This window comes from Girardinichthys multiradiatus, chromosome 17 (genome assembly GCF_021462225.1).
Source record: "Girardinichthys multiradiatus isolate DD_20200921_A chromosome 17, DD_fGirMul_XY1, whole genome shotgun sequence".
NCBI lineage: Eukaryota > Metazoa > Chordata > Actinopteri > Cyprinodontiformes > Goodeidae > Girardinichthys > Girardinichthys multiradiatus.
Window position 1 is genome coordinate 22002320 of NC_061809.1, and position 16456 is coordinate 22018775.

The 16456-nt window shown below is 40.0% G+C and overlaps 2 protein-coding genes across 2 annotated transcripts in view; one reads left to right on the top strand and one right to left on the bottom strand.

The window, feature by feature from the left end:
• Positions 1-8657: 8657 nt before the first annotated feature.
• LOC124882795 (single-stranded DNA-binding protein, mitochondrial-like) lies at positions 8658-12973 on the bottom strand. The gene is made up of 7 exons (XM_047389358.1): positions 12847-12973; positions 11526-11597; positions 11224-11281; positions 10528-10668; positions 9935-10022; positions 9272-9360; positions 8658-9195 (listed from the first exon to the last, which is right to left on the bottom strand). Exons 2-7 carry the CDS (start codon positions 11547-11549, stop codon positions 9152-9154), a joined length of 444 nt encoding a protein of 147 aa, XP_047245314.1. The 5' UTR covers positions 11550-11597; positions 12847-12973; the 3' UTR covers positions 8658-9151.
• A 3102-nt stretch (positions 12974-16075) lies between these two features.
• Positions 16076-16456, top strand: part of lamb1b (laminin, beta 1b) — a 29177-nt gene continuing 28796 nt past the window's right edge. The window contains exon 1 of the mRNA XM_047389986.1: positions 16076-16371. Within this exon, the coding sequence (XP_047245942.1) occupies positions 16338-16371 (34 nt within the window). The 5' untranslated portion in view covers positions 16076-16337. The remainder of the gene's footprint in view (positions 16372-16456) is intronic.

Below are 16456 nucleotides of genomic sequence, written 5' to 3' on the forward strand. Positions count from 1 at the left end.
TTGTCCAGCATCAAACCAATACGGGCAATTCACATTGGGATTTTGTGTAATCCACTGACATATGGGCCGATAAATGTTAGCTGTGTGGCAACATAGTTAGGACCCATTTAAACCAGATTTTACTCACAGTTGTCCTCCCTATACAAACAGTTAGCATTGGACTGTTACATACCTGCGGTACATTAACATCTAGGGCCCATATTTCAGCCTGTTGCCTACCTATATGGGCCCCATATGAAAATGTAGGAAGCACAACACATCTAATTTAGGCCTTAAATTTGCCCAGACTTTACTGAAAGTTGTCTTCACTATACTAGCGGATTTGTTATTAGGTAACATCACCATCTGGGACCCATTTGTCAGCCTATTTCGTGCTCATATGGGCCCCATACGTAAATGTTGACTGGCTTACACAAACACCCATATGGGTTCCAACTTTACCCAGACTTGTCATGCATCAAACCTAAATAGATCACAGTAGGTCATATACGCTTCAGACAATCACATGTGGGACCATTTTGCAGCCAGCTTCTTACCACCATGGGGCCCACATGTACATATTGTGTGGGTAACTACAGGTCCTTCTCCAAATATTAGCATATTGTGATAAAGTTCATTATTTTCCATAATGTCATGATGAAAATTTAATATTCATATACTTTAGATTCATTGCACACTAACTGAAATATTTCAGGTCTTTTATTGTCTTAATACGGATGATTTTGGCATACAGCTCATGAAAACCCAAAATTCCTATCTCACAAAATTAGCATATCATTAAAAGGGTCTCTAAACGAGCTATGAACCTAATCATCTGAATCAACGAGTTAACTCTAAACACCTGCAAAAGATTCCTGAGGCCTTTAAAACTCCCAGCCTGGTTCATCACTCAAAACCCCAATCATGGGTAAGACTGCCGACCTGACTGCTGTCCAGAAGGCCACTATTGACACCCTCAAGCAAGAGGGTAAGACACAGAAAGAAATTTCTGAACGAATAGGCTGTTCCCAGAGTGCTGTATCAAGGCACCTCAGTGGGAAGTCTGTGGGAAGGAAAAAGTGTGGCAGAAAACGCTGCACAACGAGAAGAGGTGACCGGACCCTGAGGAAGATTGTGGAGAAGGGCCGATTCCAGATCTTGGGGGACCTGCGGAAGCAGTGGACTGAGTCTGGAGTAGAAACATCCAGAGCCACCGTGCACAGGCATGTGCAGGAAATGGGCTACAGGTGCCGCATTCCCCAGGTCAAGCCACTTTTGAACCAGAAACAGCGGCAGAAGCGCCTGACCTGGGCTACAGAGAAGCAGCACTGGACTGTTGCTCAGTGGTCCAAAGTAATTTTTTCCAATGAAAGCAAATTCTGCATGTCATTCGGAAATCAAGGTGCCAGAGTCTGGAGGAAGACTGGGGAGAAGGAAATGCCAAAATGCCAGAAGTCCAGTGTCAAGTACCCACAGTCAGTGATGGTCTGGGGCGCCGTGTCAGCTGCTGGTGTTGGTCCACTGTGTTTTATCAAGGACAGGGTCAATGCAGCTAGCTATCAGTAGATTTTGGAGCACTTCATGCTTCCATCTGCTGAAAAGCTTTATGGAGATGAAGATTTCATTTTTCAGCACGACCTGGCACCTGCTCACAGTGCCAAAACCACTGGTAAATGGTTTACTGACCATGGTATCACTGTGCTCAATTGGCCTGCCAACTCTCCTGACCTGAACCCCATAGAGAATCTGTGGGATATTGTGAAGAGAACGTTGAGAGACTCAAGACCCAACACTCTGGATGAGCTAAAGGCTGCTATCGAAGCATCCTGGGCCTCCATAAGACCTCAGCAGTGCCACAGGCTGATTGCCTCCATGCCACGCCGCATTGAAGCAGTCATTTCTGCCAAAGGATTCCCGACCAAGTATTGAGTGCATAACTGTACATGATTATTTGAAGGTTGACGTTTTTTGTATTAAAAACACTTTTCTTTTATTGGTCGGATGAAATATGCTAATTTTGTGAGATAGGAATTTTGGGTTTTCATGAGCTGTATGCCACAATCATCCGTATTAAGACAATAAAAGACCTGAAATATTTCAGTTAGTGTGCAATGAATCTAAAATATATGAATGTTAAATTTTCATCATGACATTATGGAAAATAATGAACTTTATCACAATATGCTAATATTTTGAGAAGGACCTGTATTCTTCTTTACTCTTTTTAGGCTAAGGTGTCTCTTTTTATGAACCGTTGCTTGGATATATGTTCATGTTGCATCACTTGGCAAAGTCTTTGATTCTTTCAGACACTTTAGAGATGGCTGCATTAATGGCTGAAGGTGTTAGTAGCGACACAAATGTGGGACAGATGTGCTTGACATCAATGTGTTCTTGTGTTACCCCCAAACAAAAGCATTCAGCCATCATCACTCAGCATCATAATAGCCTCAGACATTATATTACAACTGAGAGAAATGTTTTCTGGATCATCAAAAAGGTCAAGTCAATAAAGATTCAGGAGGTGCAAGAGCGTCTCCTAAAGGGAGGTAAGCTGCAGAATTATGTTGTCACCACGGCAGAGCTTGCTAAACACTGGCAGCAGGTGAGTGTAAGTGAATGACAAGGTGAAGACTTCTGGACAGTGGCCTTGCAGCGAGAAGGAGAACAAGGCACCATTTTTTTCCAAGAGAACCAACAAGGAGAAAGTGAAATTTAACAGGAAGAACATGGATGGATAGCAGGAAATTGGTGCCAAGTTATTTCCCCTGATGAATCCTTTCTCTGATTGTTTGGGACACCTATAAAATAATTTGTCTGAAGGGGAAAAGATGAGTGCTATCCCCAGTTTGTTCTATAATCCCGATAAAATCATGTAAGGAGTAAAGGACCTCCAAATACTGCCCACGAACATTGCCATGAATATAGAGCAAATAAAAAAAACATACCAAATGAATTATCTTCATATTTCAAGCAGAAGCCAAACACATCACAAGCCTAAGATACATCATGTTATTTCAAAAAGAATGCGACACACAGCTGCAGATGAAAGAAGAAATAACGTCTTCGTATTGTAAAACCTGAATAACCTGATACATTAAAAGGCCTGCTACGCAGCAAAGACTGAAAGGTAGCTGGGTGGACATCTAGACTAATGAGAAATGCAGCCACTGACGTTGCTGCTGCTCCTGGTTCTGGTTCACACTGCTGTTAGGAATCCCGCCTGAACCCCCCGGGGGTGGGAGGGTGACGTTAAGGAGCCGGACCCCCACCAGGGGAGGAACACAGACTTCAGTCTGTTTCTCAGGCGGCCTCAGATTCAAACACTACGGTCTTGTTGCCTCTAAGATTCAAGCTGGCCCCCCAGTTCTATGCAAACACAAACTGTTCATGTTTCCCTAAACATAGAACATCCATAATGCTGGTCTATATAACACAACCCAATCTTTGAGTACCTAATAAGTGTTTATGGTTTACATTTAAACATCTGGAGAACTTTTACCTTCAAAATCAATCAAATCGATTAAAAAATTTTTAAACACACTAACTGAAAAACTTTAGGAACATGTTTCTTTCCCAGATCTATGAAGTGGGTTGTTAAAGGTACGTCGCATGCTTTCTGAGCATCTATGGGTTTTTAGTGCAGAAGTCGTGATGATATGAGTCACCCTGCTGGACATTTAATCATTTCTGAATTTTGGTTTCATCACTATAACTCCAATAGACAAACCAAAAATTAGGCACTGGTCCAGTGAAGATGCTTATGTTGTTGCTCAGTGCATAGAAGGAAATGACATGAATTCTGAACCAGATATTGTGCAAATAACACTTTAGACGTACAGGCTTTAATATATTAAGATTTTAAAAACATGAATATTTAACTACTCTCTCTGGTAAAATGGGTAGAGATGCCTCTGAACATGGACCCAGCTTTTAGTTAAAGGTTTGAGAAGAGGCTGAATTATATTCTTCTTTATACATGTCACTAGTTTTGATGGTCATTGGTGATCATTCTCCAGTTTGAATGGCCTTTGGTGTCCATGTTTCAATCACGTGACCAAAAATGTACTCTCTCAGAAGAAAGGAAAGTAATTATAATGTTCAGGAACAAAACCCGATCTCAGCATTATGTGAAAACTGCCGCCACCGTTTACAGTGAAGCCAGTTTTATATCACCACAAACTGGATGAGTACCGACAAAGTAAGCTTAAATAAAAATTGAAGCTGTCCACAAGGACAAACTGAATCCCCTCTGAAGAAGAGAGTTTGGCCAGACAACACAACAACTGAGCTGTTTAGCCAATAGGAGGATAAATATGTTGAAGGAACCGATGTGAGTCTGTATTTAACGTTTTCCTCCACAGAGACAAAACAATGACACATTTAACTTAGTCAAAGTCTCGGAAGATAAAAGCAGATCAACTTCTTTATCTTGCAGCATTTTCTTCCGGCTTATTGAAGGTAGCTGCAGCTCTCTGTGGCCCCAGGTCTTATTAAATTAAAGCAGCAACGTAAACTCACGCAGAAACTTTAACAGCAACAAGTTTTCACTTGCTTGCAGGAAGCAAACACGTGCCTCATGTGGAGACAAAAACCCACTCTCACAGCCACAGTGCAGGAAAAACACCTTCATTGGGTACAATTTTAGTATTTAAATGAAAGACATGGTTGGAGAAAGTGAGAGCAGGTCTGTGATGTCCTCAGATGGGATGGAAAAACGAGCCAGTCCCCGTTTGAGGCTGATTCAGCCTCCTCGGTGTCTGATTTCCGTCTTTGGCCAGCTGTTCTTACACTCTGTGAACCCTACATTCACACACCCACACTCACAGCTGCCTCATTCTCTCCGTCTCACACAATTCAGGCCCACCGGACCAAACGGCTGGAAGACAGACTTCAGCTTACATAACTGAGGATCTTTAAATGCAGAGCTGCTGAGCTTACAGAAAGCAGAGACTTTGTGTTTTATGTCCTTATTTATTATATCAGCAGTTCATAAAACCGGGACATGAGGAGATATAAAAACATATACAGATTCAAACCGACTGAACAGAAAAATAGGCATGAACTATAGTTATAGTTACAAATGCCATTTATAAATACAATATTTACATTGCCTAATAATTACTATACTTTGATGTGCAAAAATTTTATTTTGAGTCAAAAAAATTCTTAATTTTCTTATTTGCAACATGAAACATGTTTAAGAGGAAATATATTCCTTGCTAGGAATAAATATACCATAAAAGTAATTAATAAAGAGAAAATATCAGAGTTTTCGTGTATCCTTTTTCAGGTGAATAGCTCAGAATTTGAAATGGTGTAAATATGCGGAATATTTTATTGTCCACTAAAGAAAAAACATTTAGAAGATTATAAATAAAGAGGTAATTAAGCTCCTTAGAGAAATCTAACATTTGCACATCTAATTTTTCTGATGTTTCTGATGTAAGATTAAAAATGAAACATTTGAAAAACAATGCAATGTATTTCCAGTCCTCACTTATATATATATATGTGTGTGGGTGTGTGTGTGTGGTCATGAAAGACTTTCCAGAGAAGCAAAAACTTCTGCAGCAGAAACTTGTTGCAGCCTGGACCCCAAGGCTCAGTTTTGCAAATGGAGAGCAGGGCATCACACATCATTAACTCCTCATCAAAGTGATAAGCTGCAGCCAATCAGCACCTCCCCCTTCAATCTATACCTGATCTGTTGGCTTTAATCGATAACTTACATTGGCGTAGAGCACAGAGTCCAGCTCCCCGGAATCAGACAGCTCACTCAGGTTTCTGTCCCACTGAAGAAACGACTCGCTGCTGTCCAGGATCTCCATGATGTTTCCTGCCTGCTCCTTCTTGCTCTCTTTTCTGGCTTCCACAACAGGGACTAAAGTTAAAAAAAACCCAAAAAATTGAAAACTTAAAAAAAAAAAAAATAGAAGTTCAAAGTAACTTGTGTGATTCAGGGCAATGATTTGAGAGCTGGTCTTTGTAAACAGCTGCTTTCTCACAGGTAGGACACAGGCTGAGAAATGTTATTGTTTAGGATCATCTCCTCTCCGGTTCGAGGTCCACAGACTGTTTCCAGCCTGCTCTTTTTCCCCTTTTCCTTCTACTCGAACAGCCCAGACACACAGGAATGTGTGGGCGGAGACAAGGACTCAAGCAGGGGAAGTGGAGCAAAAAAAAAAGGGATAATATTCAAGAAAAATCCTTTTAAAACCCCTTTAAAGCCTGAATGTTTCCAACAGACTGAAGCCAGGGGGTATAAACATTAAATACACGCTATAATCTAAACATAAACTGTGCCCTGAGTCATCTTTTCCAGCTGTTTGTGACGCACTTTGAAATTGTCTTACCTTAGCAAAGACTAGTTTCCGGTCAGAGATTTCAAAGTAAAATACCCATTGCGCCAAAGAAAACAACTATTTTGGTCATTTTTACTAAAACTATATCGAGCAAGAGGACTAAATTAGCCACACACAAAAAAACATTTATAAAACCCAAACGGTATGGATAGAAATTATAAAAAAAATAATTTGGTTTGTAAATTTTGTATTAACTGATAAAAAAATAAAATGGCATAAAATAAAAATGAAAGATTACTAAATAAAAATTGTTAAAAAGCAAGTAATATCTGAATATGATTTCTAAAAATCGAAACTACAGATTTTTCCCTTTTTCATGGAAATATTGAATATTTCTCTGGATTTCGTAAGGGCACAAAATTAATTTCCTCACGATAACAAAACAAATTTCTTCTTACCATTAGGTAACGACTTTTAACATACAAAGATAATATATAAAGAGGAAAAATGTGCAGTTAAAACAAGAACACCTTATAAAAGACATCCACCTCTTTATTTTCAGTGTCTGACCCAAATCAGACAAACTATTCCCGTTTCTGGTCAGTTAGGATAACCTTAATTATTTCAGAATCAGCTTTAGTGCTAAGTTTGTGCACACAAACAAGGAATTTGTCTCTGGCATACTTTGCTCCAGGTGAAGATGTATGTATTTATTTTACATATAAAATATTTGGATTGAATAATTTATTATTCTGTATAAAATAATCTAAAGTACAAAGTTTAGCGATAAATAAAAAAGCACAAAATATATGATAAATACAATTACAGAATCTAATACTAAAGTATTTTTACAAAAACAAAGATGGTAACTCAACCACTCCTTTATAGAGAATGAGCTCATTTAGATGCTTTTATTGTCTTAAGTCACTTTTTTAACATCCGGTCTGGTCCAAGTCATGTTTTTAACAATTCAAAGTAAATCCACTTGTTTCCCTTTGCCAAAAGCCCCGCCTACCGTCACTGCGTGGCCAATCAGATAGCGCCTCTGTTCTCCACATTGTTCGATAGTACAGTTCTGCTCTTCTATTGATTTAAATGACAATTGGTTGAACCAATCACAAGATGGTTTTAAATCCCTTCGACCAATACCTAAAGGCCAAGACTACCTTGTATTGAGGCCGCACTTGATTGACAGAGCATTTCAACACGTCTCCCTTATATTGCTGTAATCATAAGGAAATACCAATTTACTGAACGGATTTCTTATATTTAGAAATTAGGTAATCTGCAATTTATTTTTTGTTTTCCTTTGCATTAAAAATGTTTTTCACCACTGGCTGGTGAAGTCACATGCATTAGATCTTTAAAAAGTGAAGACAACCATGAAACATTATGAAGAGGCAAGGGAAGTGGAGTGAGAGCAACCAGTCAACTCAGGAAGGAAATGACACAGAGATAACTGAAAAGTGACAGAGCAGAAAAACAGAGTAAACTGAGAAAGAAAAATGAACCCGCTGGGCATTTAATTCTGGTACAAACAGGAAAACAGAAGACTGCAGCAATGAAACTGACCCTGAAGATGCTTCCTCTAAATCTGAAAGCGGTTCCACCTTTTTCTGACCTGTTTCAGTCAGCTGTGCTGTTCTCTGCAAACATGAGACATCTGCACCTAGACAAAAGTAGAGAGGCAGCTGAGGATTGCCTTGAGGAGAAACCCAAACCAGAAAAAGCTCTTCCAGGTAAAAATGTTGCCTCTGTATGTTTCTAAGCATTTTAAAATTAAAAAGGGGCTAAAATATCAGAGACAAAAGACAGAATTCAGCAATCCTCCAGTCCTTTCCTCCTTATCCCAAGTAAGATGCTTCTAAAGTTCTTTCTCATTCAGGAGTAACCCAAGGAATGTGACAGCTGTACCCCATGTTCTGGACATGGGGTACCACCCACACATTCTTGAAGCACCGACTCTGAATCTCCCCCAACCTCTTGAATGGGCTTTGCCATCTAATCAGGCTGTAGTCCCTGTTGGTGCACTTTTTTTAACCACACGTTTTTCTTCCACTAAACTTTCCATTGATATGTTTGGATGCAGCACTCAGTGAACAGTCAGCTTCTAGAGCAATGGCCTTTTATGGCTTACTCTCCTTACAGAAGCTGAATAACTGTCAAGTCAGTAGTGTTTTATAATAGTGTGGCCTGTAGTTTGGCAAGAACATTTATATCTTAAAAAAATCAAAGATAAAAATTTTCCTGTGTGATTTAACCCATTTTTACAACATAAACTCCATGAATATAGATCAGATGTTTTTAATGTGCTCGTGCTTTGAATACGAAACCTGCAAAAATGTGAACTTTTCCAGACTATGGAAGGGTATATTGAAGTCTTAGTTGGCAAATTTTTATTTGGTAAAAAGAACATTTAAAACCATTTAAATGATTTACTTTAATTAAGAAGAAAACCTTTCAGCCTAAAACTGTTCTTTAATACGAACAAGAATCGCTCCAGAGCGTTTCAGCTTTTAAAGCTACACTTGAGAAAAACATGTTTTTGAACGGATTACCAAATAAACAACCCCGTGTCACAGTTTCTAGAGTGGAAACTTAAAAATACAGAGCAGGCCTTGTTTATTTATAGCTTTTAACCACTGCTACTATGTACATATAGAACAATCAAAGTTGCTGTTGAAAAAGCTTCTTTCTTCTGCTCGACATCTTCATTTTTACCAGCAGAGGGCCCCACAGTCAATTCTTATGTCCCCTTTCATAATAAACAGTCCCTTTACTTTGTTGTCCTCAAGTCTTATTTTGGTACGAAGAAGAAAAGTAAAACTTGAAGTTGTTCTGTAGTTGGATGCAAGGAGAAGGGTCCCTCAGGTTCGGTCTCGGATGTTGTCACTCAGGAAAACAATGTTGTCTGCAGGAAAAAAAGATAATATTTGAGTTGTTGCTGAGAGGAGATGAGCATAAACGTGCAGGAGTATAAATCTGACCTGCGATAATGGTGGTGGCCTGACGTCTGACTTGGTTTTTGTCCACGTACTCTCCATAGTCCAGTTTTCCCTCCACTAGAATCCTGGACCTGGAGGAGATAAACAGTAAATAAATTCCCTTTATAAATAGGAGGATTCTGGTCTCTTCATGGCTCCTCAATGGAAATTCTGTCTGGCTCATTTTTCTTAGCAATTCTGACACCAATGAATACATAAAAGATGATACTTCATGTTGTTTCAAGAATGTCCATACATCCATCAGCCAGTCAATGGATCATCTGTCCATCTACATAGAGTGAAAAACGGACGGATGGATGGATGACGAAATGTAAATTAAACATTTTATCTAATCACATTTATCTTTTAGATGACAGTAACAATAGGTTTAGTTTTAGAAAAGCAATACAACATTGCTGCTGCCCTCTTTTCATAAACATTCAGGCTCTGTCCAACCAGAATGTGCAAAAATCAGCCTTTCAGATACACCATCCATCCATTTTCTACACCCGTTCAATTATCTCTCAGTGTTACAGTGTGGCTGGCGCCCATCTCCAGTGTTCTTTCAGCCAGAGGTGGAGTCTTTACTGGACAGGTCCCCAGTACATCAAAGGGGAGGAAAACATTTTCAAACATTTTCCGTTTGGTGAATCATGCTGTTCATACCCTTTCTTGATGTACTGGTAGGCGACATCCCTCAGACCTGGTTTGAACACTGAGACGCGATGCCACGTCGTCTTCTGGCTGACATCACCTGGAAACGGGAAACAGTTTCTACATGAAACATTTCTGTTGGGAACCAAAGCTGAACCTCAATAGACACGGCCCTGTTTCTGACCTTCATTAATGCAGATTCAGAATGAAAAATATCTGCTGCCTCGGTGTGTATTCCTGTCACAGCAGCTCAGAAGCAACTTGTGTTTATCATTTCTAATGAGGGTGATGAATAAACCATGAAGGCTGAATGAATACATGGATCACTAAACTGCAGCTCAGCATGTCAACCAGAAGTTGTGGATAAAGAGCAGCTACCTTGAACTAGGACAGCCATTATCTATCAGTTCAGACTCTTTGCCGACCTCTAGTGGCCAAAACGAATTACTGCAATATTAGTTAAGTTTAAATCTCAACAGTTTGCAAACGAATAATCGAAATATATTGGAAAACTAGCAGACAAATATAAGACATAATATAAGTAAGTGTATTTGTAAGAAAATGTCAACTTAAACTAAGATCAGTGACTTTAAATAACTTCCTACCTGTTGAGCTGCTCTCTCCCTCCCCAGAACGCCACATCTCGTTTGTCGCCAGTGAGAAGATGGTGACAGGGTTCCGGCCTTCCACTTGTCTCATCACAGGGTCCTGTCCGACTCGCCCCAGTAGCTGCACACGGTTTATCGCTGCAAGCAAGGTTATATTTAATGATGCTGCTTGCAAATCAGTTCTGATCAGTACGTCACATTTATTGGTACCCATGTAAAAACTCCCAAAATCAACTCCAATCTTTGAGAGCCATTGTCCTGCAACTTTAGATATGTCTCTGCTTCAACACACCTGAGTCAAATAATCAGCTCATTAGCAGGAGTCTGTAGAAAGTGATTACATATTGAGGGGTAATTCAGCCCTTTGATTAAGGTGTGTTGGACCTGGAACACATAAAGGTTCCAGGACACTGGCCCTTGAGGACTATAGTCGAAGACCTCTATGTCTGTGCACAGACTTTCAGATCTCTGTAAATGTCTTCCTCTCCATTCTAACTAGTCTGCCAGCTCCTGCTGCTGAAAAACATCCCCATAGCATGGTGCTGCCACCACCATGCTTTACTCTAGGAATGGTATTGGCCTGGTGATGAGTGGTGACTGGTTTCATCCAAACACGATGCCCGCTATTCACACCAAAGAGTTCAATCTTTGTTTCATTAGACCAGGGAACTTTGTTTTTCATATTTATCTCACATCTTTCCAGGATGAGGCTTGCATCTGTGCTCCTGTTTCTCACCAACTGGCGGAAGATCTGTGTGAAATAAGACAGAAATCTTGTGTCCCTTTTTAAATTGTCAACTATTTGTAACTCAAAAGAAAAAGCATAGAAATATATTATATTATTGCATTGGCCTTTATTTTTATGCTTATGGATATCATGCTGAAAGTAACACATGGACATCATTTGTACCTCACAGATCCCAATAATAAATTAAGCGTAATCATAACCAGCACTAATTATGCACTTACGTTGAAAAACAAAGGTTAAATCTCACCTGCACTGAAGCACTTCTTAACATCTTGTCTGTTCAGCAAACAACTTTCAGTCAGGACAAAACGTTTCTGGCCTGAAAATGAAAAGAAAAAAGATAAAAGTGTCCTTTTCAAAAAGCAAAGTTGTAAAAAGTGTACACTAACGTGTTCACAGAACTATAGGGAAAGTGTGCATACAATATGCTTAGATTGGAAATATTTATACACAGTTACACTAAACAATGATTAATTAAACAAGATTTTTACATAATTTCCAAGTCAAAATCCAGACTTTTAAGACTCTAATTTACCAAGTTCCCAGTCTGTCCTAGCCAGTTTTTAAAAGTATAAATACAAAAGTTCATCATAAATTTATGGCAGATAGTACTAACGTTATCAGTGTTTAAATATGGACTCGGATAAAACCAGAGATTTGCCAGGAAGGATGGATGGAAACACAGATACAAACAGATGAAAGGAAGGTCAGATGGATAGATGGAAGGAGTGGCAGGTGGATGGATGGATGGACGGAGTGGCAGGTGGATGGATGGATGGACGGAGTGGCAGGTGGATGGATGGATGGACGGAGTGGCAGGTGGATGGATGGATGGACGGAGTGGCAGGTGGATGGATGGATGGACGGATGGATGGATGGCAAAACGATTGGTAGACTGACAGATCGATGAATGGTTGGACCAACATTGGATGGACAGATGGATGGATATATAAGGAATGGTTAGCAAACTGATAGATATACAGCATGGCCAGCTGAAAAAACAGATAGATGGACAAGCAGAGAGAAGGACAGAAGCAAAAATGGATGGATGAATCAAGAGATGGTGGGATGGATGAATGGACAGAACAGACATAGATGGACATTCCTTTTAGAAAATGTGGTAGGGAAAAAAGGCCAGAAATCGACAATTTTCTTCCACAATATCTTCTTTTTCTATACTGAGCTGGAAAAGTTCTTAACCACATTCTTGGTTATATTAGGCATAGAGAGGACAAAACTAACTTAGGAGATGAGTGCTAAGGCTGGATGGTCCGAGACTTCAGTCTGTTAACTATAAAACGTCTCTGTATATAATCAAAGAAGGGAAAAAAATAAACCAAGCTGACAATTTTAGGTAACTATCTGGTGGATAATAGACTACTCATGGACGCAAAGTCAAGGAAGGGTTTTCAGCAGCAAACTGAGGACCTAAAGCACTTTCCCGCTACTGGAGTCAGACGAAATCGGAACTTAAAAATCACGCTTATGTCACCGGATTATATTTTAAAGATAAACTATGTAAACGTCGACTGATATGTATGAAAATTGCTTAATAAAGATCTACTTACAGCAGAATTGACGCAATAAAAACTCCTCAAACGCTCCACTTCGGAAAGCGCTTCGATAACCTCACGCTGCTTCCGGTCCAACTCCAGCGCCACTCCGACTGAGAATTTACAGTTCACTATCGTTCCGCTTCCCAATAATTTTGAATCCGTGCATGTTTTAGTAATCGGGTGTCCGCAACTAAAACAAAGGGTTATTTCCTTTTCGTTTTACAACAAACAAAAAAACATGAGTAAGTTCAGATACAATCATTAGTTCTTAACCATTTTAAATGAGATTCCAAATGAAATCAGCAGAAAAAGGTGACTTATTATATTTGTTTTTGAATCTTAAAGGCTAAATTCAGAATCAGAATCAGCTTTATTGCCAAGTTCGTACATACAAACAAGGAATTTGACTCCGGTACACTTTGCTCTTTGGTTTTGTTTTTGCATTACAGAATATACATATTTACAATGTACAATATACACATATATAATAAAAAAAAGTGCATTTGCAACATCTGTATGCTGTTGTTTTGTACTCTATTGAATGTTCAGCAGTGAAACAACCTGGGGGAAGAAACTGTCTCTGTGGCGGCTGATTTTAGTGAACAGTGCTCTGTAGCGACGGTCTGAATGTAAAACTCTGAACAGTTTATGTGCAGGGTGTGTGAGGTCTGCAGAGATTTTAGCAGCTCTTTTCCTGACCCTAGACCTGTATAAGTTCTGGATGGAGGGAAGGTCAGCTCTGATTATTCTCTCTGCAGTCCTGATTATTCGTTGCAGTCTGGACCTGTCCTGTTTTGTGGATGAGCCAAACCACACTGAGATGGATGAAGACAGGACAGACTGAATGATGGCAGTGTAGAAGATGACCAGCAGCTCCTGTGGAAGGTTGAACTTCTTGAGTTGCCTCAGGAAGTACAGTCTCTGCTGGGCCTTCTTTCGAACAGTGTCTATGTGTGAAGACCATCTCGGGTCCTCAGAGATGGTGGTTCCTAAGAACCTGAAGTGGTCCACGGGCAATACAGTGTTGTTGAGGATGGTAAGGAGTGTGTATGGCGGTGGTGTCCTCCGAAAGTCCACCACCATTTCCACAGTCTTGAGTGGGTTCAGTTCAAGGTAGTTCTGACCTCACCAGAGTACCAGCCGATCCACCTGCTGTCTGTATGCAGACTCATCACCGTCCTGGATCAGTCCAATGACAGTGGTGTCATCTGCAAACTTAAGGAGTTTCACGGACGAGTCCGATGAGGTCCAGTCATTTGTGTACAGAGAGGAGAGGAGTGGGGATAGAACACACCCCTGGGGGGCGCCAGTACTTATTGATCTGGATCGGGAGAAGATGCTCCCCAGTCTCACCTGCTGCTGTCAGTCTGTCAGGAAGCTGTTGATCCACTGACAGGTGGAGGCTGGGATGTTGAGCTGGGTGAGCTTCTGGTGAAGGATGTCTGGTATGATGGAGTTGAAGGCCGAGTTGAAGTCTACAAACATCCTGGCGTACATCCCTGGGTGGTCGAGGTGTCGCAGGATTAAGTGTAGACCTAAGTTAACAGCATCATCTGCCGACCTGTTTGCTCGGTAAGCAAACTGCAGGGGGTCCAGCAGGGGTCCTGTGATGTCTTTCAGGTACTTCAACACCAGCCGCTCAAAGGATTTCATGACCACAGACGTCAGGGCTACAGGCCTGTAGTCATTTAATCCTACGATGGTGGGTTTCTTGGGAACCGGGATGATGGTGGATCGTTTGAGGCAGGAGGGGACCTCACATTTCTCCAGTGACTTGTTGAAGATCCTTGTGAAGATCGGAGCGAGTTGATTTGCACAGGCTTTCAGGCATGATGGGGAGATGTTATCAGGTCCTCCAGCTTTCTTTGTTTTCATGTGCTGAAAGAGCCTATTTACATCTTGTTTATACTTTCAATTTTCAAAATTGAAATCATAAACAATTTAAGCCGAGAACATGAACATGGAACATGAAACATATTTTTTTCTTTTTTCAATTTTTTCCCCCTCTTTCATTTTTGTTAATGGAAAGAACAAATGATACACAGGTCTTTTCTTTAGAAAACAGTAATTAAAAACAGAAAAATAAATAAAATAGGTCATATAATTTTAATTTTAAAATGCAAAAAAATGTCATTGAAATGCAGGCCTTTTGTGGTCAAAAAAGAGAAAGCAACATTTAAATTTGGTTTGATTTTCTTTTCTTATTTAAAATAATTAAAACTTTTAAATCAGCAGTAAACAAAATAAAAAAATTGGTTGCCAGCAGTCAGAAGAAGGAATTTTTAGACAAAATACTTTGCAGCAGTCTTCTGTTTTTCCTTGTACTTCCAAAAGAGTTTCAGTTTGTCATTGATATTTTCTTCAACAGAAGTGGCTTCTTTGCTGCCCTTCTTCCAGAAAAGTCTTACATAACTGAACCTAACTGATGCCAAGGCAAAGCAATTTCTGCTCTTGTGGCAACATGACATCTAAGGTAGAGACGGTCCTGATGCTTGCTGGACACCCTTGGATTTCCTCTTGGCAACCATTGCTAATGCAACCATTTTAAGCACATACATCTCTCTTTCAATCTGAACTAATATTAAAAACTGTAAGTTTCTCAGACAGAAGTAGAGTTTTTTCAAACCTTCATGTTACAAGGCTGTTGTGCAAAGAATCTTCTTAATTGTGCAGGTGTACTCGCACCCACTAGCTAAGATGGTGAGTAAGCTCTGTACTGGTGGCAACCCAATTCTGTAGTTCCTACTACTCAGTAGAAGATGGTCCTAGGGCTTGATTCACACAATTGGACACCCCCAATTCTTCTTCATTTTAACGAACATTTAACCTCAAGGTTTTTCAAGTAGGTTTCTCTTAGCACCAGTTAACTTGTAAGACAATTAGATGCAAAGCAATGATGTCTGCAGGCTTTTCTCTGGTCTTACAGTAACACCCTTTGAAGTTTTCCTCATGTCATGTTGCAACCACAAACTTTACTGCATTTTATTGGGATTTTCTGTCATAGACCAAGACATATTAGTACCTCACTGTGAAGTGGGAGGAAAATGATTGTGGCATTCAAATGTTTTTACAACAAAAACTCTGAAAGGTGTGAAATGAATTTATATTCAGCCCCTTTAATAAATGTCATTGCAACTAATTGCTTCCTGAAGTTGCCCAATTATTAAACAGAGTCCACCTGTGTGGGGTTTTAATTAGGGAACACAGCAGACAGTTCGGGGTAAATGTTGAGGAGAAGTTTATTAGTAACTCTAAATTCGTGCCATTTTGAGAGACTTTCTGACATATCCGTAGATTTTCTAGTGTTTTATCCACTTCTGCCAGCAGATGGTGAGCTTGTTTTCCGCACCTCCTTGTGGACTTCTGATGACAGCGGGGTGGAGTTGTTGGGATGCGAACTTTTCTCAAGACAACTCCCTTCATTCTTGCCTTTCACACACTCCTCGGCAGCCTGGAGTAAGACTCATCAACATCTTCCAGAAAAACGGGAGCCTCTCTGGGAGATGTGGGTCAACATCTTCACTCTAACAGCTTTAGGTAAGTTCAAATTTTAATTTTTTTTGTAAACATGTTCTGCTGAGAGCTCACTGGGATGAATTATATGTCATGAGTTGCTGTTTCC